The sequence below is a fragment of the Eriocheir sinensis genome, chromosome 48, assembly GCF_024679095.1.
Source record: "Eriocheir sinensis breed Jianghai 21 chromosome 48, ASM2467909v1, whole genome shotgun sequence".
Classification (NCBI taxonomy): domain Eukaryota; kingdom Metazoa; phylum Arthropoda; class Malacostraca; order Decapoda; family Varunidae; genus Eriocheir; species Eriocheir sinensis.
Genome location: NC_066556.1, coordinates 9,390,940 through 9,414,677, shown reverse-complemented (window position 1 = coordinate 9,414,677; position 23,738 = coordinate 9,390,940). Strand labels below are relative to the sequence as shown.

The 23,738-nt window shown below is 45.0% G+C and overlaps 1 protein-coding gene across 2 annotated transcripts in view; it reads right to left on the bottom strand.

Annotated features, from left to right (window-relative positions):
• Positions 1–10,689: 10,689 nt before the first annotated feature.
• Positions 10,690–23,738, bottom strand: part of LOC126981568 (irregular chiasm C-roughest protein-like) — an 86,155-nt gene continuing 73,106 nt past the window's right edge. For both annotated transcript variants that reach the window (XM_050832966.1, XM_050832967.1), the window contains exons 10-11: positions 11,983–12,090; positions 10,690–11,662 (exon numbers count right to left, since the gene is read on the bottom strand). In XM_050832966.1, the coding sequence (XP_050688923.1) occupies positions 11,646–11,662; positions 11,983–12,090 (125 nt within the window). In that variant the 3' untranslated portion in view covers positions 10,690–11,645. The remainder of the gene's footprint in view (positions 11,663–11,982; positions 12,091–23,738) is intronic.

Here is a 23,738-nt window from a genome sequence, read left to right as displayed (position 1 = left end):
CATATCCTCATCGTCATCCAACCTTCAGCCGTCATGCTTGTCATCCATACACCTCCTCCTTCAAGTTTTTTCCCCGTTTCATCTTACATTCTTCATCATTCTTCATCATTCTTCATCATTCTATATTCCTCATCACTTTTGGCCTTCATCTTTCTGTTTCTCACGCATCTTCCTCCTTTTTACCAGACTTTCTATTCCTCGTCTGACTATTTCTTCCCTGTCATCCTTTCTTCTTATCGCTCGTCTTCCGCCCTTTACCCTCTCTTCCATCCTTCATCCACCCTGTTAGTCACCCAGCTTCCTTTACCAGTTTATCTATCCCTTATCTTTCACTATATCCTCCCCTGCATCCTTTCTATCGCTCTATCTATTTATCGCTTCATCTATCTATTTATCACTAGTCCTGGCCTTCATCCTCTCGTCCATCTTTCCTTCATCTTGTTTGTCGCTCAACTTCAATTCCTTTACCAGGTTTTCGTATCTTCGTTTCGCCATTTCTTCCCCGTCATGCTTTCTGTTTGTCGCTCGTCCTCGGCCTTCCCCAGGTTTCCCCAGCAGCCTCCCGCCGCAGTGCAGGCAGCATGCAGACCCACAAAGCAGGGCAGCCAGGCGCGTGTTGCAATCGCACTTTTTACCTCCCCCTCCTCCGCTTATTATGTATCACCTAGGCGATTTCTCTCCGTCCCGCCTCTCTCCTCTCCTCTCCGCCTCTCTCCTCTCGTCTCCGCCTCTCCGCCTTCCAACATGGGACACTCCAGCCTCGGAATAGAAGCGAAATATGAGAGTGATGGAATTGGCTCTTATGATTTCCGTGCTGTGAATCGTACATCGGAGGTCGAGAATATATGGGTTGAGCCTCGAAATGGAAATGGAAATGTGATGGAATTGCCTTTTATTATGATTCCCGTGTTTTGAATAAGGTGATAATGAGAGCATACACTAGCTACGCGTGGCCTCTGTGCTCATCTCTGTCGCATTGTTTGGAATCGTATACCCTTGATCAGGAATATAGAAGTTAAGCCTCGAAATAAATAGCGAAATGTCAGAAACTGTGATATGTTATGATTTTCTTGTTGTGAATCGTGTATCTTACATCAGGAATATAGGAGTTAAAGCCTCAAAATAAAAGGGAAATATAAAAAAAACCAGTGTGATTGAATTGTTTGTTATGATTTGCGTGTTTTGAGTCATATGTCGTAAGTCAAGAATATATGGGTTAAGGCTCGGAATAGAAGGGAAAAAAAAGTGTGATAGAATTGTTTATGATTTGCGTATTTTGAATCATATGTCTTAAGTAAAAAATATATGGGTTAAGGCTCGGAATAGAAAGAAAATATATAAATAAAACAGGGTGATAGAATTGTTTGTTCTGCTTTGGTATTTTGAACCATATGTCGCGAGTCAAGAATTTATTGTGCTGATTTGTTTTCTTTATAGTTTTGTGGGAGGTTAAACTGTTTCTCTTTTTATCTTTTTCTCTAACCTTAAGACCTTTTAGTAAGCATATTTTTGGGGGAGGTTAAACTGTTTCTTTTTCTCTTTTCTCTTATTCTCTAACTTTAAGACATTTTAGTAAGCACAGTTTTTTGGAGGTTAAACTTTTTATCTCTCTCTTTTCTCTTTTTGTTTACCTTAAGACCTGTTAGTAAGCATACTTTGGGGGTAGGTTATACTGTTTCTCTTTTTTTTTTCTCTCTTTTTCTCTAACTCTAGTATCTTTCAACAAGCACAGTTTTTTGGAGTTTGAACTTTTTATCTTTCTCTTTTCTCTTTTTCTCTTTAACCTTAAGACCTGTTAGTAAGCATACTTTAGGGGGGAGATTAAACTTTTTCTTTTCTTTTTTTTCTCTTTTTCTCTAACTTTAATATCTTTTAGTTATAACATTTTTCTCTAACTTACGGTGTTTTAAGAAGCATAAAATATATATACGACCTTTTAAGGATCCTCGCTGTTTAATCTTCAAGCAGGGAGAAAGGAGGGAGGAAAGGAGACTGACTGAGTAGGAATTGACAGCTGAATCTGGAAGCCTCGAAAAGTTTGAGAGCGCCCAAGTCCAACATGTCTCGCCCGAGTGGCAGGCTGCGGTTAGCTTGTCTGTCTGCCTCTGACACACACAGCCAGGTATTTGTGCGAGGTAACTTCGGCCCAAAGTGACACAAATGTCGCGGTAAAGGCTATGCTTCTGCTGCTCCTGAATGCTGTCGTGAGTTTTGTTTTTCTTCTTCAGCTTTCAGGTTTGTGATTTGTTTTTTTTAAGAACAGTTCTATTCCCAGGGTGATGGTTCTGCTCTGTCGAAGTTTGGTATGCGTGGTATTTTATAATTAACGATTTGGTTCAGTTTCTCCTTTTACATTTTGTCTTCGCACCAGTCAGTTCTCGCTCGGATCCGGATAAAGAAAGGTTAGAAGTGGAGTTCTCGCTTGAAAGAAGATGCGTGTGGCGTGTCAGCCAAGACCGACAACGCACCAAGCAAACACACACACAAAACACACACAAAAAACCCCCCACCATTAATGACAAAATAAAACACCAAACAACCTTCACCGAAAGAAAAACTTTACGACACACACACACACACACACACACACACACACACACACACACACACACACACACACACACCTGGCTGTTGAAACTCAGATCTAAGAAACGTTATATTGTCTTGCACGGTTTTGATGTTTGGCTTCGGCAGGTGCCCAAGAAGGAGGAGGAGGAGGAGGAGGGAGGGAGGTTGGGGACAGGTGGAGGGAGGGGAGGGGCCGTGAAGGTGTTGACAGAAGTCTCCACATCGATCCACACAAGAGCGAGAGGTGTTAGTTGTGTCCTTCTCCACCGGCCTCCCGCGGCGCCACCCTCCACCGAGCTACCCTCAAACCCTCTACCCCCTCTGCCCCCTCCTCCCTTGCCCCCTAATGCTAGCTTAAGGAGCAAAAACTAACATAAAAGCCGAAACATTTAAAAAGCATCAGCACATGTTCACTGTCTAAGCTTTATTCCCTTGGGTGATTAATCCTTGACACTTACGTTTCCTGTTACTTTATCACTCTCCTCCTCCTCCCTCCCCCCCTTGCCCCGCACTGCTATTCAATCCGTTTATAGTTTAGACAATTTTCTGTTTATTTTGCGGCCTCTATACCGCATCCAGATACGTACAAAATAACAACAACACACATGGGATCCTGACGTCACTTATAGTTTTTCGAATTCAGTATTTTTTTTAGTTAAGTAAGGCAATATTTTCTCCTTTGTTTATTTTTAAGGGAGCAAAAAAGAAAAGGCCCCAAACTATTGTCATTGTATAAGTAGGTAATCACTTCCTAATCATTCCCTTATGCTCCGTGTTCAAGTACCTAACACTTATATTTCTACTTTACCAGTCTTCTCCCCCCTCTGAAAAAAGACCGTAAACTATTGTAATTATTTAAGTGCCTGTTCACTACCTAACCATTTCCTTTTGCTCCGTGTTCGAGCCCCCAACACTTACATTTATAGTTATTTTGTTGTTCTCCTCCTTCCCCCTTGCCCCTTCCTCTATTTTAAGGAGTAAGACATAGAAAAAAGACCGTAAACTATCGTAATTATTTAAGTGCCTGTTCACTACCTAACCATTTCCTTTTGCTCCGTGTTCGAGCCCCTATCACTTACATTTATAGTTATTTTGTTGCTCTCCTCCTTCCCCCTTGCCCCTTCCTCTATTTTAAGGAGTAAGACATAGAAAAAAGACCGTAAACTATTGTAATTATTTAAGTGCTTGTTCACTACCTAAATATTTCCTTTTGCTCCGTGTTCGAGCCCCTAATACTTACATTTATAGTTATTTTGTTGCTCTCCTCCTTCCCCCTTGCCCCTCCCTCTATTTTAAGCCCCGACACTTGTATTTCTAGTTACCTTTCTACTCTCTTCCTTCCCCTTTCCCCCTTACCCCCTGCTGTTATTATAGGGAGTAAAAGAAAAGAAAAATCTATAACTATTGCAATTATCCAAGTACCTGTTCACTATTTAAGTCTCATTCCCTTGCGTCTCTTCTGTTTAACCTCTCCTCCTCCCCCCCTCCTCTTCCCCCTAGTCCCTTTCCCCCTGCTATAGTGAAACCAAATAAGAACATAAGAACATAAGAACGCAGGAGTCTGCAAGAGGCCGGTAGGCCTGTACGAGGCAGCTCCTTTGACCCTAAGCTCCCGTGTATCTAACCCCACCTAATATCGCTGTCCATGAATTTATCTAGTCTATTTTTGAATGTGACAATTGTATTGGCACTCACCACATGACTGCTAAGCCTATTCCACTCATCCACCACCCTATTAGTAAACCAATTTTTGCCTATGTCCCTGTTGAATCTGAATTTATCCAGTTTAAACCCGTTACTTCGTGTCCTACCCGGTTCTCTTACCAACAAAACCTTATGAATGTCTCCCTTATTAAAGCCCTTCATCCATTTATAAACCTCGATCATGTCTCCACGCACCCTTCGCCTTTCTAGAGAATGCAAGTTTAACTGTTTGAGTCTTTCCTCGTATGGCAAGTTTCTCAACCCCTGAATCATCTTAGTCATCCTCCTCTGCACCGATTCTAACATTTTGATATCCATTCTATAGTAGGGTGACCAGAACTGAACTGCATAGTCAAGATGAGGTCTAACTAATGCTAAATATAGTTTGAGGAAGACTTCGGGGCTTCTGTTGCTTACGCTCCTTGAAATAAATCCCAGTACCCTATTAGCTCGATTTCTAGCTTGAATGCATTGTGCCCTTGGACGGAGATCAGAGCTCACTAAGACCCCTAAATCCCTCGCACCCAGACCTACTTATGAGAGTGTCATTTAAGCAATAGTTATGTGAGGGGTTGTTCCTACCTACACTCAGACTACTGCACTTCCCTACATTGAACTCCATCTGCCATTTATCCGCCCAGTCATATAGTCTGTTGAGTTCACCTTGGAGAATACTAGTGTCCTGATCCGACTCAATTACTCTACCGATCTTGGTATCATCTGCAAATTTACTAACATCACTACTAATTCCTAATTGTTGAGTCCGTTTTGGCGTTGGCTCCCGCGGGTCCATTTCTCCCCTCTGCTCTGCCACACAGTCCCAACACCTATTTTTTCCTCTCATATGTTACCTATAGCTTACATATGAGAGGAAGAGATAGGTGCTGGGACTGTGTGGCAGAGCAGAGGGGAGGAAAGGACCCGCGGGAGCCTACGTCAGACCGGCCTCGACATATTTTAAAGATAAGAGAGTATACGAAACGGAAAAAAAGGCCCTAAACTGTTGTAACTATATAATTATCTGGTTACTATCTGAGCCTCATTCCCTTGCGTCCGTGCTTAATTAATCCTAACACTTGCATTTCTAGTTACTTTTATTTCATTCTGTATACTTTAAAAACCCTAATAATGAAGGCAAAAGAAAGGACCCACTTACCTGCCGGACCACGCGTGAGAAAAGGTGAAAAATTAATCATAGCTAAGACGACGACACACCAGGCGGCGCCAATTAAGTCAACTCATTACCCCGTCCGGTGATTATGAACGTTGAGGAGCCTCGCGCCGCGTCACGCCCCTCAAGGAAATGTTTAAATCCTGGAGGCCGTGATGTGTGAGTCGAGGCGTCGCTCTGTCTTTTAGCCGGGAGGAATAAATGATTGAAGAATGACAACCAGAATACTGATGTGGGATTAGTGACAGCGTTAAAATCCAGTCATCAGTAGATTTGTTAGTAATTCAAAACGCAGAATAAGCCAAGATTCGAATTTTGAAATGTTGGTCATAGCGAAAAAAAATTATTCAACCAAACCGAAAGAAAAATCAAAGCTGTCGATGAGTTAAAGAAACAAACTGGATATTATTTAAGATGGGTAGCTATAATCGTACAACTTTTTATCACATTACTACTACTACTACTACTACTACTACTACTACTACTATTATCATTACTACAACTTCCACTACCATTCGTCCTCCTCCTCCTCCTCCTCCTCCTACTAGTACTACTACTACTACAACTACTACTACTACTACTACTACTACTACTACTACTGTCTCCCCCCCCCTCCACCATCACAGTAAACTCAGCAGCCCCCCGCATGTTAGCTCAGCACGTGGTCAGCAGGTACAGGTAGAGACAGTGTGCTACCTGACTCATAAGGTGGTGCAGGTGTAGACAGGTGCGGGGTGAGGCTGGGTGCTGGTCAAGGCGGGGCGGGACGGGGCGGGGCGGCTCCTTCAGTAGGTCGTAATAGGAAGATCAGTTTACTCAGAGTTGTAGGAGAAGGAGGAGGAGGAGGAAGATGAGGAAGAGGAGGAGGAGGAGTAGAGTTGAGCCTGGGTTGGAAATTAATAATGCATTGCGTATGTTCCTCTGAAGTGGGAGTGGGAAGAGGAGGAGGAAGGAAAGATGGAGAAAAGGTAGATAGATAACAAGATAAATAGATAGAAAGATAGATAGACAGGTAGAGATTATATAAGAAAAAAAAAGGAAGGTACAAGAGAGTAGGAATAGGAAGCAGAGAACGGATACAATAAAGAGGAGAGATGGAAGAGAATGGAAGGAGAAGAGCAGGAAGAAGAATAATGGAAGGAGATAAAGAGGGAATCAAAGAATGGGGTGCTAACTACAATAGGGAATAGAGAATTGGAGAAAAGGAGGAGAAAGAAGGAAAGGGGAAGAGGACATGAAGGGAAGACGATAAAGAAGGGCAGAAGATAGAGGAAGCGAAGTTAGGAAAAGGAATGAAAGAGGAAAAAGGAGAAGAGATAGAGAAAAGAATAAATGAAAGCGAAGATACTAGCAAGAGAAGAGAAATAAGGAGAGGGTATGGAAGAGAAAATAGCAGATACTCAAATGGAGAAAGAGGAAGGAGGAAAGGAGGAAGGAGGAAAGAGGAAGAGAATATTGAAAAGTAAGGAATGAGAAGGGAGAGGGGAGAGAATTCGATAGAAGAGAGGAATAGGGAAAGGAGACGAAAGAGATAAAAGTGAGTTGTATATAAAGGAGAAAAATGAAGAGAGAAGAAGAACAAGAAAGAAGAGAGAAAGAGAGCCAGACATATATAAGGGAAGAGAAGAAAGGAATGGGAAAGGAGAGAGAAGACGATAAGAGGATAGGAGAGAGGGAGACGGAGGAGAATGATAAAGGAAGGAAAGGGAAGAAAAGAGATAGTAGAATGGGGAGACTGACTAGAACAGCAAATAAAGGATAGGAGAAAAGGAAGAAGGAAAGAGGAAGAGAATATTGAAAAGTGAGGAATGGGAAGGGCGAGGGAAGAGAATTCGTTAGAAGAGAGGAATAGGGAAAGGAGACCAAAGAGATAAATGGACAGGAGAGAGGAAGAGGGAAGGGAGAGGGAAGAGACAGAGAGGAGAGAGGGAGAGGAACCTGTGGGGGGTGGGGTGGGGGGGGTGGCAGCAGGGCGCCTTGAGCATCCCAGAACACATACGTTGTAGTGATGTTGTTGATAGAATTGTTTCATAATACGATTTCACTTCTATTTGTGATGGGACTCGCCTGGCTGAGGGGAGGGGTGGGAGGAAGGGCCTGCTGGGAAGGGGGGAAGAGGGGAGGGGATGGCTGGGTGGTGATGGCGGTGGCAGGAACAGGAAGGGCCGTGTAGATGGGAAGAGAGGGGAAGGGAAGGAAAGGAAAGGAAAGGAAAGGGAAGGGAAGGGAAGGAAAGGAAAGGAAAGGAAAGGAAAGGAAAGGAAAGGAAGGGAGGGAAAGGAAAGGAAAGGGAAGGGAAAGGAAAGGAAAGGAAAGGAAAGGAAAGGAAAGGAAAGGAAAGGAAAGGAAAGGAAAGGAAAGGAAAGGAAAGGAAAGGGAAGGGAAGGGAAGGGAAGGAAAGGAAAGGAAAGGAAAGGAAAGGAAAGGAAAGGAAAGGAAAGGAAAGGAAAGGAAAGGAAAGGAAAGGAAAGGAAAGGAAAGGAAAGGAAAGGAAAGGAAAGGGAAGGGACGGGAAGGGAAGGGAAGGGAAGGGAAGGGAAGGGAAGGGAAGGGAAGGGAAGGGAAGGAAGGGAAGGGAAGCGAAGGGAAGCGAAGGGAAGGAAAGGAAGGAAAGGAAAGGAAAGGAAAGGAAAGGAAAGGAAAGGAAAGGAAAGGAAAGGAAAGGAAAGGAAAGGAAAGGGAAAGGAAAGGAAAGGAAAGGAAAGGAAAGGAAAGGAAAGGAAAGGAAAGGAAAGGAAAGGAAAGGAAAGGAAAGGAAAGGAAAGGAAAGGAAAGGAAAGGAAAGGAAAGGAAAGGAAAGGAAAGGAAAGGAAAGGGAAGGGAAGGGAAGGGAAGGGAAGGGATGAGATGGGACTTGATGCGTTCTATGTTATGTGTTTCATCATCTGGATTAAGCCTTATTTTTGTTCTTGTATATCTTGTTCTTGTTCCTCTTTCCTTCTGTTCTTTACTCTTGTTTGCCCTAAATTAAGACATTTCACTATACTCTTTAATTAGTCATCTTTTTCTCCTAACCAACTTTCTTTATCTGTACATTTTGTCTTACCTCAAATTAACTCTTTTCTGTTCTATATTCCTTTTATTTTAGGCTAACCATTTATCTCTACCTTTATTCTCAACTACCCGTCATCTCTTTATATACCTTCCTTTTCCCTTTCATCTTCTGTTTCTCTCGGATTAACTCATTTCTGTTTCTCCTATTCTAAACTAGTCGATTTATCTGGGCCCTTTTCTTTAACTAACCCTCTTCATTATCTCTTAATATACCGCTCTCTCCTCCAACATCTTCGGTTTCTCTCAGATAAGTCGTATATTATGCTATTTTGTTTCGTGTCCTAAACTAGCCAAGTCTGTACGCTTCTTTCTTCAGTTATCGCTCTCCTGTTCCTCTTCTTCATCTCTTTATAATATATTTCTCTTCCCTAATATCTTCAGTTTCTCTCTTATAGTTATTTTTTATCTTTTATGCTCACTTGTTCTGTTCTAAGCTTGTCATTTATCTACGCTCCTTTCTTCAGTTACCGCTCTCTCTCAACATACCCTTTCTCTAAACTGAGCTAGGCATCTTCAACCCATGCATATAAACCCTTCTCTCAGTACTCTGGTGAGGGCATGGAAGGGGAGGGAGGGTCGCGACAAGACAGTGAGATGAAGGGATGCTGGAGGTGAGGTTGAAGTGAGGGATGGATGGGAGAGTAGCACTTATAGGGGTCGTGGTTCATAGTTCATCATCTTTCCTTCATTATCTTTCTCTTGTTTTTTGTTTTTCTTGGTATTTTTGTTATAGGAGTGTCAGTAAAGGTTGTTCTTCAGTCTTCATCATCTTTCCTTCATCTTTCTCTTGTTGTTGTTCTTTCCCGTCCTCGTCCTCTTCGTCTTCCACCTCCTCGTCCTCTTCCCCTCCTCCTCCTCCTCCTCCTCCTCCTACTCCTCCTCTTCCTCCTCCTCCTCCTTCTTTCCCGCCCTCGTCCTCTTCGTCTTCCACCTCCTCGTCCTTTTCCTCCTCCTCCTCCTCCTTCCACTTCTCCTCCTCCTCCTCCTTCTCCTGCTCCTCCATCCTTCCCTGAATTATTAAATTGATGTAATTCCTCTTCACCAAAATTTGATTCACATTCCCCATTTCCTGTCCCCTTTCGGTGCCCGCGGGGACGGCTGGCTCGGGACTCCACCGCCAGTAATACTACCATCACTACCACCCCTACCACTACCACCCCTACCACTACCACCCCTACCACTACCACCCCTACCACTACCACCACTGCAGGCACTCCCACCCCTACCACTACTACCCCTACCACTACCACCACTGCAGTCACTCCCACCTATACCACAATTACCACCACTACTACCATCACCACCCCTTCTACTTCCACCACTGCTACCACTATCACCACCACCACTACAGTCACCACCGCTTAAACTACCATCTCCACCACTATTACAGTCGCTCCCACTACCACCACTACCACCTCCACCACCACCATTACCATCACCACCATCTCCACCACCACCACCTCCTTCATCATCACCATTAGTATCACCACCATCTCCACCACCACCACCACCACCTCCACCACCACCATTACCATCACCACCATCTCCACCACCACCACCACACTCTCCCTCACCACCAATCCCACCACCACCAGTACAACGACTAATATTACATCTGTTGGCCCCGTTGACTTCCCTGTCGTTGTATCATTTAATTATTTTGTTTGGTAACTTCATTTACTCGCTGCAGAAATAGATTTTATGGATTTTATTATTACTGTGCCAATCCAGCAACTACTACTACTACTACTACTACTACTACTGCTACTGCTACTACTACTACTACTACTACTACTACTACTATGGTACACTACTGTTTCAATATGAGATAACTTTGTCGTTTCCTTACGTCTGCGATAAGCAACCCTCTCCCTTCCTTCAAAGAAAATGGAACAGTTAGATGGATAACTGAGTCATATCAGATTATTGACCGAATGTAGCCTACCATGTCTGGGTGTGCTGTAAGGGACAGAGTTCAGCTTTTCAACATTTCCTTTTTATTCCACATTCTTTCAGTGGCATTTTTCTTTTCTGTTGGAAATCCCCATCCTTTCCCTATCCCCTCCCTCCCTCCCTCCCTCTCCTGCACACTGCTGAAACTTTTGTCCTGCCACAGCCAGTCCTGCTTAGTTTTTGAGTCGCCTCTCGCAGTACAGGGTGATGGGAGGAAAAATAATGGGCGCGTCGTCAACTGTAGTCCACTATTTATTATAACAAAGGAAAGATTGTATGTACACAACTCCCTACTCGTACGGGGTCCAGCGGGGACACGGGGACACACATGGGGCTTGGGGGTACTGAGCAGGAGTCTCCAGCGAGGCAGCGTCGACCTATGTACGTGTGCACTCCACCTTGATGTGTGCACATGTGCACGCCACCATCTTATATACATGTGCACTCCGACTTTCTAAGTACGTGTGCACGCAGCCCTCTCACGTGGCCTTGGTGCACACAGTCATCTTCACACTGGGCACGAGGCGGCCTCACGCCAGACCGATGCATGCAGGCACACCGGCCCAGTGGGCGGCGCGGCGGCCCAGGCAGCCAAGGGTGCCACGGAGGGGCTGCTGTACACTATATACACCAGGGGTCAGTATTCATCACGGTCAGGGCCGGGGGCACCAGCACCAGGCAGGCCGGGCAGCGGGCGTCCAGCGGGCGGCCTGCAGCAAGTAGGACCGCCAGCCCTAATGTCGCGGCCGCCACAAGCCGGGGAGGCAACGTGATCAGAGGCGGCGAGGGGGCGGCCGGCGGGGCGAGCAGGGAGTGGACGGGACGGCTGCGGCGGGTCTGCTGGAGTCAATTAGTGGACCAGCATCACCTGCGGGAAGCAAACAGCGGGGCACGGCAGGCCTGACAGCCGCCACGGGCCGGGAGGCTGCCTGCTGCACGCACCACTCGTACAGCCATGTCAGAGTCCCTCCAGACGGAGAGTCCTCCAGCAGGAGGCGCTGACAGCTTATGTCAGGTATTCCTTCACGGGGCTGTACATTCCGTCGCTGTGCACGAGTGGCGGCGGCGGCAAGCGTTGGGCTGTCCGGCGGCAGGGTAGCGCTGGCCCGGCGAGGATCAGTTGTGGGGAGGCGCCCCCTGCCTCTCCCCCCGCCTCATCCCCTGGCTGGTGCTGGCACCTCGAGGCCCCGGGCGGCTAGACCACCGTGTCCTCTGCAAAGCAAATAAAGGGAGAGAAAACTCATTAGTGGTCACGCAGCGCTGAGCCGCGGCGGACGACCGCGGGACGAGGTTAGGGAGAAAGTGGGTGTGTGGGCCGCGGCGGGGAGGTGAGGGGGAGGCCTAGGTCGCTGTGTGGGTGTGAGAGGTCACCGCGACATGACCTTGGTGGGGAGGGACGCTTTAGGTCACTTTGTGTCTCTTTGATTTCGCGGATCTTCCCGTCTCTAACGAGGAGAAAAGATCCCTGCAAAAGAGGATAAAAGATCAACTAAACAAAGGCAAAGGGAACAAGAGTTGCGGTTTTTCTTTACCTTTGGCAGGCGGGGGTCGTCTGTTACAGAGCAGGAGGGAGGCGGCCACGAGGGCCAGCACGACGAGGGCCGCCACGCCGCCCGCCACCAGCACCACCGGCACCTTTTCTGCGGGGGGGAGACAGGGAGGGAGTTAGAGGTGGAGGGAGAGAGGAAGGAAGGGAGGAAGGCAGGCAGTGGCAAACCTCAGAATCAAGGGAACCAAAACGCCGCAAGTCAAAAGCATTCTCTTTAGATAGGATCATGGAGAGAAAGAGGGAGGGAGTACCAGAGAGAGAGGAGAAGGGGGAGGATAAGGGAGCGAGGGGGGGAGAGACTGGGGAGCGCACGGAGAGAGGGGAAGGAGGGTTGTCAGCGGTGAAGGAGTGAAGTGGTAAGGGAGGGAAGTACTCCAAGAAGAGGGAGATACAGTAGTACACTCGGGATGTGAAGTGGGAGGTATTCATGAAAAAGAAGGCGTTCACAATGGAGGGAGAGATTCAGAGAGGGAGGGTGGTATTCGGAGGAAAGGGAGACTAGAAATATAAGAAGGGAAAGGAGGGAGAATATTTTGAGGTAAGGAAGAGGATTTGAACATTGGAATAAAGAAGAATAGAAGCGACTTACAAGGAAGGGAGATGTTTGGGGGAAAGGGAGACTAGATATGCAAGAAGGGAAGGAGGGAGAATATTTTAAGGTAAGGAAGACGATTTGAACATTAGAATAAAGAAGAAAAGAAGCGACTTACAAGGAAGGGAGATGTTTGGGGGAAAGGGAGACTAGATATGCAAGAAGGGAAGGAGGGAGAATATTTTAAGGTAAGGAAGACGATTTGAACATTAGAATAAAGAAGAAAAGAAGCGACTTACAAGGAAGGAAGATGTTCGGGGGAAAGGAAGATTAGCTAAGTAAGTAGGAAAGGGAATCTGGAGAGGGAGGAGAAAAAATTAAAAGGAAGGAAGAGATGCGTAGCGAAATAATGGAGGAAGAAAACGACTCAAAAAGGGAGAGATGTTCGGAGGTAAGGGAGAGGCGGTATAAAAGAAGTAAAGGGAGGGAATCGGAAAAGGAGACAGAACTACATTAAGGGAGGAAGAGGAGATACGTAGTGGAATGAAGGAGGAAAGCGACGCAAAAAGGGAGAGATGTTTGGAGGAAAGGGAAGGGAGGTATAAAAGAAGGAAAGGAAAGGGAGAAAGAAGAAAAGGAGGAAAGGAGGGAGAAATATTTGGAGAGAAGGAAGAGGAGATGGGAAACGGAATAAAGGAGGAAGGAAGCAACTCAAAAAGGGAGAGGGAAGAGGGAAAAAAGACATAATAAGAGAAGGGAGGACGGGAGGAAGAGAAGGAATAAGATGGAAAAGGAGATACTTAGAGGTGAGGAAATAGAGATATAATAGGAGGGAAAAAAGTGGGAGGGAGGGAGACATATGAAGAGAAGGGAAAGGACATCCGTAAGGGAGGAAAGTGAGGGAGATAGTAGTTCAGGAGGGAAGGGAAGCACATGAGGGAGAAGAGTGGTGTCTATCAGAGAGAAGGAGAAGGGAGGGACTCGAGGTGGGGGGGGGGGGGAAGAGAGAGAAGAGGGATGGCCAGACGGCGGAACGTGTTGGAAAATTACCATTATTATTGGACCCAGTGAGAGAGAGAGAGAGAGAGAGAGAGAGAGAGAGAGAGAGAGAGAGAGAGAGAGAGAGAGAGAGAGAGAGAGAGAGAGAGAGAGAGAGAGAGAGAGAGAGAGAGAGAGAGCAGAATTCAATAAGTGACGGATGCAGAATAGGAAGGAATTCACTGATACTTTGAGAATGTGAAAGCTTGACTGACCACCCCACAGCCTGTCCTTCTGCCCTCACAGCTACAGACAGACAGACAGACAGATACATAGACAGATAGACAAAGGCGTACACACACACACACACACACACACACACACACACACACATACTCACGGTAATTGTTGAGATTTTAATTAGTTGCCATCAATTTATCATGCTGGGCGCAAAATAGGCTCAAATATACAATCCATCACTCTTTATGATCTTTGTACAAGCTAATAAGCCCGAATGTTGAATGCCTAAAAATAACGGATCGCGATGCTCTCTCTATGGGATTCAGTCGTATTCTAATTGTACGGTTTTTTTGTGTATTTTTTATTTTATTTTATTTCGTAGCTATGGTGGGTTAGGTTAGGTTTAGTAAATACCTCGGAATTTCATAGTCTACGCTGGTTTAGTTCGTTGTCAGTTAGTTTATTTCTTAGTTAGGTCAGTTCTCAAATAGATTAGTTGTTATCTAGTTAGGTTATTTCAAGTTAGGTTCAGTTATCAGGTTTGTAAGTCAGTTTTCAGTTAGGTCAGTTCTCAGTTAGGTCAGTTATCAGTTTGGTCAGTTATCAGTTAGGTCAGTTATCAGTTAGGTCAGTTCTCAGTTAGGTCAGTTTTCAGTTAGGTCAGTTATCAGTTAGGTCAGTTTTCAGTTAGGTCAGTTCTCAGTTAGGTCAGTTCTCAGTTAGGTCAGTTCTCAGTTAGGTAAGTTTTCAGTTAGGTCAGTTTTCAGTTAGGTCAGTTCTCAGTTAAGTCAGTTCTCAGTTAGGTCAGTTCTCAGTTAGGTCAGTTCTCAGTTAGGTCAGTTCTCAGTTAGGTCAGTTCTCAGTTAGGTCAGTTTTCAGTTAGGTCAGTTCTCAGTTAGGTCAGTTCTCAGTTAGGTCAGTTCTCAGTTAGGTCAGTTCTCAGTTAGGTCAGTTGTAAGTTAGGTCAGTTGTAAGTTAGGTCAGTTCTAAGTTAGGTCAGTTCAAGTTAGGTCAGTTCTAAGTTAGGTCAGTTCTAAGTTAGGTCAGTTCAAGTTAGGTCAGTTCTCATCAGCAACGGCGACTAGAGTTTTGTTTGATGATGATGATGATGATGATGATGATGGTGATGATTATGATGAGCATGGTGATGATGATATGATGACCTTCACGTATCTCCCTTCACAAACGTCTTAGTGAAGAAAACGTTTATTACGAAATGTGTTATGAGAGTGAAAGAAAGAAAGAAAGAAAAAGAAAATGAAGAAAGGAAGAAAGAGCTAAAAAGAAAGAATGAAAAGCAAGAAATAAAGAAAAGTAAGAAAGTAAAAATGAAAAAAGAAAGAAAAGAGATAAAAAGTTAGAAAAAACGAGAGAGAGAGAGAGAGAGAGAGAGAGAGAGAGAGAGAGAGAGAGAGAGAGAGAGAGAGAGAATAAAAAAAGGCGATCGGTAGGTGTAAGGTATCCGGGTTCGTCTTGGAAGTGAAAAATTGAACATCGTCTTCCTCGAGCACAGCAAACACAGCGTCAGCGGAGCCCAATAACAGCCGCTGAATAATCCAAGGTTGTGTACAGGCCAGGGGCGGGAAATCAATGCGTAATGGCTGTGTGAGGAGAGGATGTCCAGCCCACCTTGCTTACTTAATATCTTCTCCCTCCCTCTCCCTCTCCCCCTCCTTCCTTCTCCTTCCCCTATTCCTTCTCCCACCTTCCTCCTCACTTTCTTTCTTGCCTCGTCTCTCTCACCATCTTCCTTCCCCTGTCTCTCTCCCTCTCCTGCTACTTTTTCCTCTTCCTCCCTTCCTCCCTCATTTTTCTTCTGTTCTTTTCTTCTTCCTTCCTCCTCCTCCTCCTCCCTCCCTCCTCCTCTTCCTCCCCCTCCTCTCCCTCCCTCCTCGTGGGTAATGCATACAGTAGTCGGCGTGTGGTTACCAAGGTTGGGATGACTGATGGTTCTCCTTATTTTTCTTTTATGGTTAGGGATGTTATTGGGTTTATTTTTGTGGCTTAGCGTAGTAACTGTTCACGGTTAAGTTAGAGTTGAGCTTGAGTTGAGTTACAGTTCACAGTTGAGTTAGGGATGGTGTTGGGTTTCTGTTTAGGACCACAGAGCAATGAGACAGCACGGATTTTGTTTATCTTTTTTTTCTTTTCTCTCTCTCTCTCTCTCTCTCTCTCTCTCTCTCTCTCTCTCTTCTCCGTTGATAAGATGTGTTTTATTAGTGATTTTCTTTGCTCAGGTGGGTTGATAGACGTTCTTACCTGCTGCTACCCGTCTGCCCTGTTGTCTCCGCATGTGCTAAATGTTTCTTCACCTGCAACCACACCATCTAATCTTTCCTTCCGATCTCATTCAGCCTCGTGACCCCATCCCTTCCACACACTCACACATATACACACCCTTCCACAACACCTGTTCTTCTATTGTGGCCCCATCCCTTCACGCGTCCACGCCTCCTACATAATACATCACCAGGCCTTTCTATAGTGACCCATCCCTCCACACACACACACACACACACACACACACACGCACACACACACCTTCCTTACCCCATCTCCAGTCCTTCCCTTCACCTCCACGACACACTACCACCTACTCCCTAACCATGCAACCCTGTCACACTCCCTCCCCCTACCACCAACTCCACACCCACGTCACCTTCCCAACCACACCTACAACCCCTCCACACCACAACTCACCCACGCCACATCCCAACATTGCCACACCATCATGCAATCCTTTGACACTTGCCAGCTACACGCCACATCCTCAACCTTTCCGCCCATCATGCAAACCTCTCGACACGTGCCACCTACACGCCCAGACCACGCCCACACCGCACCTAGCCTTTCATCCTGCTCCCACAACACACACCCCGGTTTTGATGGTTAAATGGTCTTGTAAGTAAGCCGCTAAACCAATGAACTGGAGCCATCAGAACACGCGCACAACCTAAACCACAAGGGGTGTATTTGAGCCGCGTAGAGAGACGGAGAGAGGGAGAAAAAAGGGGTTACGGAGAAGAGAAACCAGAGATACATAGACAGGAATGGTTAAGGGACACGGAGGGAAGGAGGGAAGGAGGTACAGAAGAGGTGGAATGGAAAAAGACATGGAGGAAAAGAGATACGGAATGTGGAGAAGAGATACAGTGCGAGGAAGGGAAGGGAAGGGAGGGAGGTAAAGAATCAGTAGAAGAGAAAAAGACATGGAGGAAAAGAGACACCGAATAAGTGGAGATGAGAGATACAGAATAAGTGGAGATGAGAGATACAGAATAAGTGGAGATGAGAGATACAGAATAAGTGGAGATGAGAGATACAGAATAAGTGGAGATGAGAGATACAGAATAAGTGGAGATGAGAGATACAGAATAAGTGGAGATGAGAGATACAGAATAAGTGGAGATGAGAGATACAGAATAAGTGGAGATGAGAGATACCGAATAAGTGGAGATGAGAGATACAGAATAAGTGGAGATGAGAGATACCGAATAAGTGGAGATGAGAGATACCGAATAAGTGGAGATGAGAGATACTGAATACGTGGAGATGAGAGATACCGAATAAGTGGAGATGAGAGATACCGAATAAGTGGAGATGAGAGATACCGAATAAGTGGAGATGAGAGATACTGAATACGTGGAGATGAGAGATACCGAATAAGTGGAGATGAGAGATACCGAATAAGTGGAGATGAGAGATACTGAATAAGTGGAGATGAGAGATACCGAATAAGTGGAGATGAGAGATACCGAATAAGTGGAGATGAGAGATACCGAATAAGTGGAGATGAGAGATACCGAATAAGTGGAGATGAGAGATACTGAATACGTGGAGATGAGAGATACCGAATAAGTGGAGATGAGAGATACCGAACAAGTGGAGATGAGAGATACTGAATAAGTGGAGATGAGAGATACTGAATAAGTGGAGATGAGAGATACTGAATACGTGGAGATGAGAGATACCGAATAAGTGGAGATGAGAGATACCAAATAAGTGGAGATGAGAGATACTGAATAAGTGGAGATGAGAGATACTGAATAAGTGGAGATGAGAGATACTGAATACGTGGAGATGAGAGATACTGAATAAGTGGAGATGAGAGATACTGAATAAGTGGAGATGAGAGATACTGAATACGTGGAGATGAGAGATACCGAATAAGTGGAGATGAGAGATACCAAATAAGTGGAGATGAGAGATACTGAATAAGTGGAGATGAGAGATAGAGAATAAGTGGAGATGAGAGATACTGAATAAGTGGAGATGAGAGATACTGAATAAGTGGAGATGAGAGATACTGAATAAGTGGAGATGAGAGATACTGAATAAGTGGAGATGAGAGATACTGAATAAGTGGAGATGAGAGATACTGAATAAGTGGAGATGAGAGATAGAGAATAAGTGGAGATGAGAGATACTGAATAAGTGGAGATGAGAGATACTGAATAAGTGGAGATGAGAGATACTGAATAAGTGGAGATGAGAGATAGAGAATAAGTGGAGATGAGAGATACCGAATAAGTGGAGATGAGAGATACTGAATAAGTGGAGATGAGAGATAGAGAATAAGTGGAGATGAGAGATAGAGAATAAGTGGAGATGAGAGATACTGAATAAGTGGAGATGAGAGATAGAGAATAAGTGGAGATGAGAGATACTGAATAAGTGGAGATGAGAGATAGAGAATAAGTGGAGATGAGAGATAGAGAATAAGTGGAGATGAGAGATAGAGAATAAGTGGAGATGAGAGATAGAGAATAAGTGGAGATGAGAGATAGAGAATAAGTGGAGATGAGAGATACTGAATAAGTGGAGATGAGAGATACAGAATAAGTGGAGATGAGAGATACAGAATAAGTGGAGATGAGAGATAGAGAATAAGTGGAGATGAGAGATAGAGAATAAGTGGAGATGAGAGATAGAGAATAAGTGGAGATGAGAGATAGAGAATAAGTGGAGATGAGAGATACCGAATAAGTGGAGATGAGAGATACAGAATAAGTGGAGATGAGAGATAGAGAATAAGTGGAGATGAGAGATACAGAATAAGAGGAGATGAGAGATCAAGACTAAGGGGAGAGAGATAGAGAATAAGTGGAGATGAGAGATAGAGAATAAGTGGAGATGAGAGATAGAGAATAAGTGGAGATGAGAGATAGAGAATAAGTGGAGATGAGAGATACAGAATAAGTGGAGATGAGAGATACTGAATAAGTGGAGATGAGAGATAGAGAATAAGTGGAGATGAGAGATACCGAATAAGTGGAGATGAGAGATAGAGAATAAGTGGAGATGAGAGATAGAGAATAAGTGGAGATGAGAGATAGAGAATAAGTGGAGATGAGAGATAGAGAATAAGTGGAGATGAGAGATACTGAATAAGTGGAGATGATAGATACAGAATAAGTGGAGATGATAGATACAGAATAAGTGGAGATGAGAGATACCGAATAAGTGGAGATGAGGGATACCGAATAAGTGGAGATGAGAGATAGAGAATAAGTGGAGATGAGAGATACCGTATAAGTGGAGATGAGGGATACCGAATAAGTGGAGATGATAGATAAAGAATAAGTGGAGATGAGAGATACCAAATAAGTGGAGATGAGAGATAGAGAATAAGTGGAGATGAGAGATACCGAATAAGTGGAGATGAGAGATAGAGGACTGGTTTTAAGAGACGGGAAGGGAAGGGAGGGAGTTAAAGAATAAGTGGAAGAGAAAGAGACATAAAAATAAGGAAATAGAGAACAGGTGGAGATGAGAGAGATACATAGAGGAATGGTTTAGAGACAGGGAAGGAAAGAGGGAGGGAGGGAGTTAAAGAATAAGTGGAAGATAAGAGATAAAAAGAAAAAGCAAATAGAGAACAGGTGGAGATGAGATAGATACATAGAGGAATGGTTGAGAGACAGGGAAGGAAAGAGGGAGGGAGTTAAAGATTGGTGGAAGAGAAAAGGAGGAGATAGTGGAGGGGATGAGGAAAGTAAGAGAAGAAAGAAAACGTGAGGACACCCAAATCGAAGAAGCAGGATGTAATAGATGTTAGAAGAGGAATAAAAGGAAGAGGAGGAAGAGGAAAACAAAACTCGTAATGAATAAAAATGAAATTGAAACTATATACAGACAATTAACAGGGAAGAGAAAATAAATAAGGGAAGCAGCGTTGCCAAATTATCGTACTCAAAACATCGCGATTATCAGTTCCAGGGCTCGAAACTTTCCTACCTACACAGATAACGAAATTCCAGTTAAAGTTATCGTTAAAATCATTACTCATTGGCGTCTGTTTGCTATAGCTGTACGTCAGAAACCGGAAAGTACGATGTGCTGAGTGGCTGAGTACGATAATTTAGTAACGCTGAAGGGAAGGGAAGCTGGTAATGATTAGAGAGAAAGAAAACGATGCTATACACAGACAACAAGAAGAAAACAACACATGGATGGGCGAGAACGAGGGGTGGAGCGGGGGGGATGGGGGCAAGGGGAGGGACAGGAGAGGGAGTGACGACAGCTGGGCGCAGGAACCAAGGACCAGCGGAACTGTTTGGGGTTTCTTACTGGGTCAGGGGCGGGCCAAGGTGCCTCCGCCGCTATCTCTCTGTTACTGTTTCCATAACTCCGCGGGGGGCGCTGTAAAAGAGACGGCGGCTGACGCAAACTGGCGCCAGCAATGGAGGAGGAGGAGGAGGAGGAGGAGGGGGTAGGAAGAGGAGTAGAGGGAGGAAAGAAGGAGGAAAAGGTAGAATGAGAGGACAGAGTGCAAAGATAGAGAGGAGAGAAGAGGGGAAGAAAGAGGATGAGGATGATGATGATGAGGAGGAGGAGTGAGGAAAGGAATAAAGGGAGAAAGAGAGGAAAGACTGGAAAGATATAGAGAGAGGAGAGGAGAGGAAAAGAAAGAAAAGGGGGAGAGGGAGGACGAGGAGGAGGAAAAGGAGAAGGAGGAGGAGGGGGAACGAAGGAGAAAAAGAGGAGAGGGTGGAAAGAGAGATAAAAAGAGAGAGAAGAGGAGAGGAGAGGAGAGGAGGAGGAGGAGGAGGAAGAGAGAGAGGAGAGAAGGAGAAAAAAGTAGAGAGGAAAGCATCAAAAGATAGAAGTGACCAGAGAGGAGGAGGGGAGGGAGAGGAGAGAGGAAATAGAGATTTATATAGAGGAGGAGGAGGAGGAGAAGGAAGAGAGGGAAGAAAGGAGACAAAAGGTAGACAGAGAAGAAAGAGAGAATGGAAAGATAGAAAGGAAAAAAAAGAGATTGAGGAGAAGAGAGAGAGGAGGAAGAGGAGGAGGAGTAGAGGGTAAAGGTAGAGAGGAGAGGGAGAGAGAGAGAAAAGATATAAAGGACTAATGCGGAGATTGAAAGGAGAGGAGAGAGAGAGGGAGATGGGAGGAAAGAGGGAAGAGAGAAAGAGGAGACAGGGGAGAGGGGAGAGAAGATGGGAAGGAGAATAAAGAGTAGAAAGATAAGATGTGCAAAAAGGAGTAAAGGAAGAGAGGAGGAGGAAGAGCAAAGAGGAAACAGGGGAGAGAGAGAGAGAGAGAGAGAGAGAGAGAGAGAGAGAGAGAGAGAGAGAGAGAGAGAGAGAGAGAGAGAGAGAGAGAGAGAGAGAGAGAGAGAGAGAGAGAGAGAGAGAGAGAGAGAGAGAGAGAGAGAGAGAGAGAGAGAGAGAGAGAGAGAGAGAGAGAGAGAGGTAAATAAATGGAATAAAGAAAATAGAAAAAAAAGGTGTGAAAGAGGAAAAAAGAGATAAAGAGAGGAAGAGGATAGAAATGGAAGGAGAATGAAGAGGATGGTCGATACAGCATGAAAGATGACAAAGGGGAGGAAAGAGAGAAGGAAGGGAGGAAAAGGAAGAGGGAAGGGGTCATAAGGAGGGTGTGGTTATTGAAAGAGAAGAGAAAGGGGAAAATGAGGGAGAAACGAAACAGCAAGAATAGGGAGAGAGGGAGGGATACTAAAGAGAGATAGAGGAAGGGAGAGGAAGAAAGACTAAAAAAGAGAAGAGATAAAGATAGGGAGGAGGGGAAAGGGAGGGAAGAGCCAGAGTAAAGAACAGGGAGGGAGACTAAAGAGGGATAGAGGAAAAGAGAAAGAGAAAAAAAGATTGATAAAGAAGAGAGAAACAAGCAGAAGGGACAAAAGGCAAACACATAACAAATAATGAAGGAAAGAAAAAGAAAGATACAAAGCAGAGAGAAGGAGGGAGGAAACTAAAGGAAGAAAAGAGGAAAATAGAAGATAAAGAGTAAGAGGAAAACTACTGAAAATGGGTACCAGGAGAGAGTGGGAAGGAGTAGGGGGGATTAAGCAGGGGTAGGGAAGAGGAAGGGAAGGGGTAAGAGAAAGAAGCTGGAGGCAAGGAGAGAGGGAGGGGGAGAAACGAGGAGTCGGGAGGGTTGAGAGGGGGGGGGGGTAATTAAAGAGAAAGGGGGAAGAGGGGAAAAAGAAGGGGTTAGAGGGGGGGGGTGAATTGGGGTAAGGAGGGAGGGGGGAAGGGATAGGGGGAATGGAGAGGGGTAAGAGGGGAGTAGAGAAGGAAAGTGGGAGTGAAGGGGGGGCAATTGCTTCCTCCCCATCTCCCCCTTGAAATGGAAAGGTAAGGGGAGGGTGGGTTGGGGTAAGAAGGAAAGGGGGGAGAGAGGAAAAGAGTAAGAGAGGAGTGGGAAGGGGGATTGAAGGGGGGGACAACTGCTTTCCTCCCCCTTCCCCCTTTCCACCCCTTCCCCTCTTCCCCCAGCCTCGTCCTCCCTCTGGGCCTTAATAACTCCCCTCAGTGACGCTCTTAAATCCGGGTTCTAATTTTTAGGGACCCATCGCGTCCCGTGCGGGATGAAGGCAACAATTATCCCAAAATGTGGAGGCCAGCCGCGTCCTCGCTCTCTCTCTCTGGCTCTCTTTCTTTTGCTCTCCCTCTTGTCCTCGTTCTCTCTCTATTGCTCTCTCTCGCTCTTGTCCTCGTTCTCTCTCTTTCTTTTTCTCTCTATCTATCTATCTATCTCTACCTATCTATTTATTTATCTGTCTACCTATCTACCCATCTACCTATCTATCTATAGCTATATCTATCTATCTAAATCTATCTTATCTATCTGTGTGTGTGTGTGTGTGTGTGTGTGTGTGTGTGTGTGTGACCGGGCAGTTTCTCGTGAAATATTTCGCCTGAAAGCCCACGAAGCGTCGACGTGCGTTGGTCTGTTGGTCTGCTGGTCTGCTGGTCTGCTGGGCGGCTTCTGTTCTCGAGCGGACGCGGCCTTCACGGCTCGCCCAGACAGCTGTGAACTGCCTAACCTGACCTACTGTGACCTACTTTGACCTACACGGACCCTGACCTTGCCTGACCTAAAGCAGTTATTCCACCTTCATTTTCTAGGCTAGCCCAAAGCAAACCTATACTAACTTAATGTGACCTACACGTACTCTGACGTTGCCTGACCTACAGCCTGCAGCCGTTTCACCTTATTTTGTCTAACCTAACCGTTATTTAAGCAGAGGAAGGTAAGCCAAACTAAACCTATCCTAACCTAATCTTACTTAACCATGCCTATTCTATCCTAATCAGTTGACCTATGCTTTATTTTGTCGCATCTAACTTTACCTTACCTTATCTTTACCTTGTCTAACCTAACCGCAAACCATAATTAACCAAACTATACAAACCTAATATTTTGACCCATGCCTACTTTGTCTAATTCTACCTTAATCATAAACTGACCTATCCTTTGCCTTGTCTAACATTATTTACCTTATCTATTCCTTGTCTAACCTAACCGCAAACCATAATTACCCAAACTATACAAACTTGATATTTTGACCCATGCCTACTTTGTCTAATTCTACCTTAATCATAAACTGGCCTATCCTTTGCCTTGTCTAACCTCCCTTCACCTTATCTATTCCTTGTCTAACCTAACCGCTACGCTAAGCCAACCAAACCAATAAATACCTAATCTTAAGTATGCCAATTTTAACCTACTCTAACTTC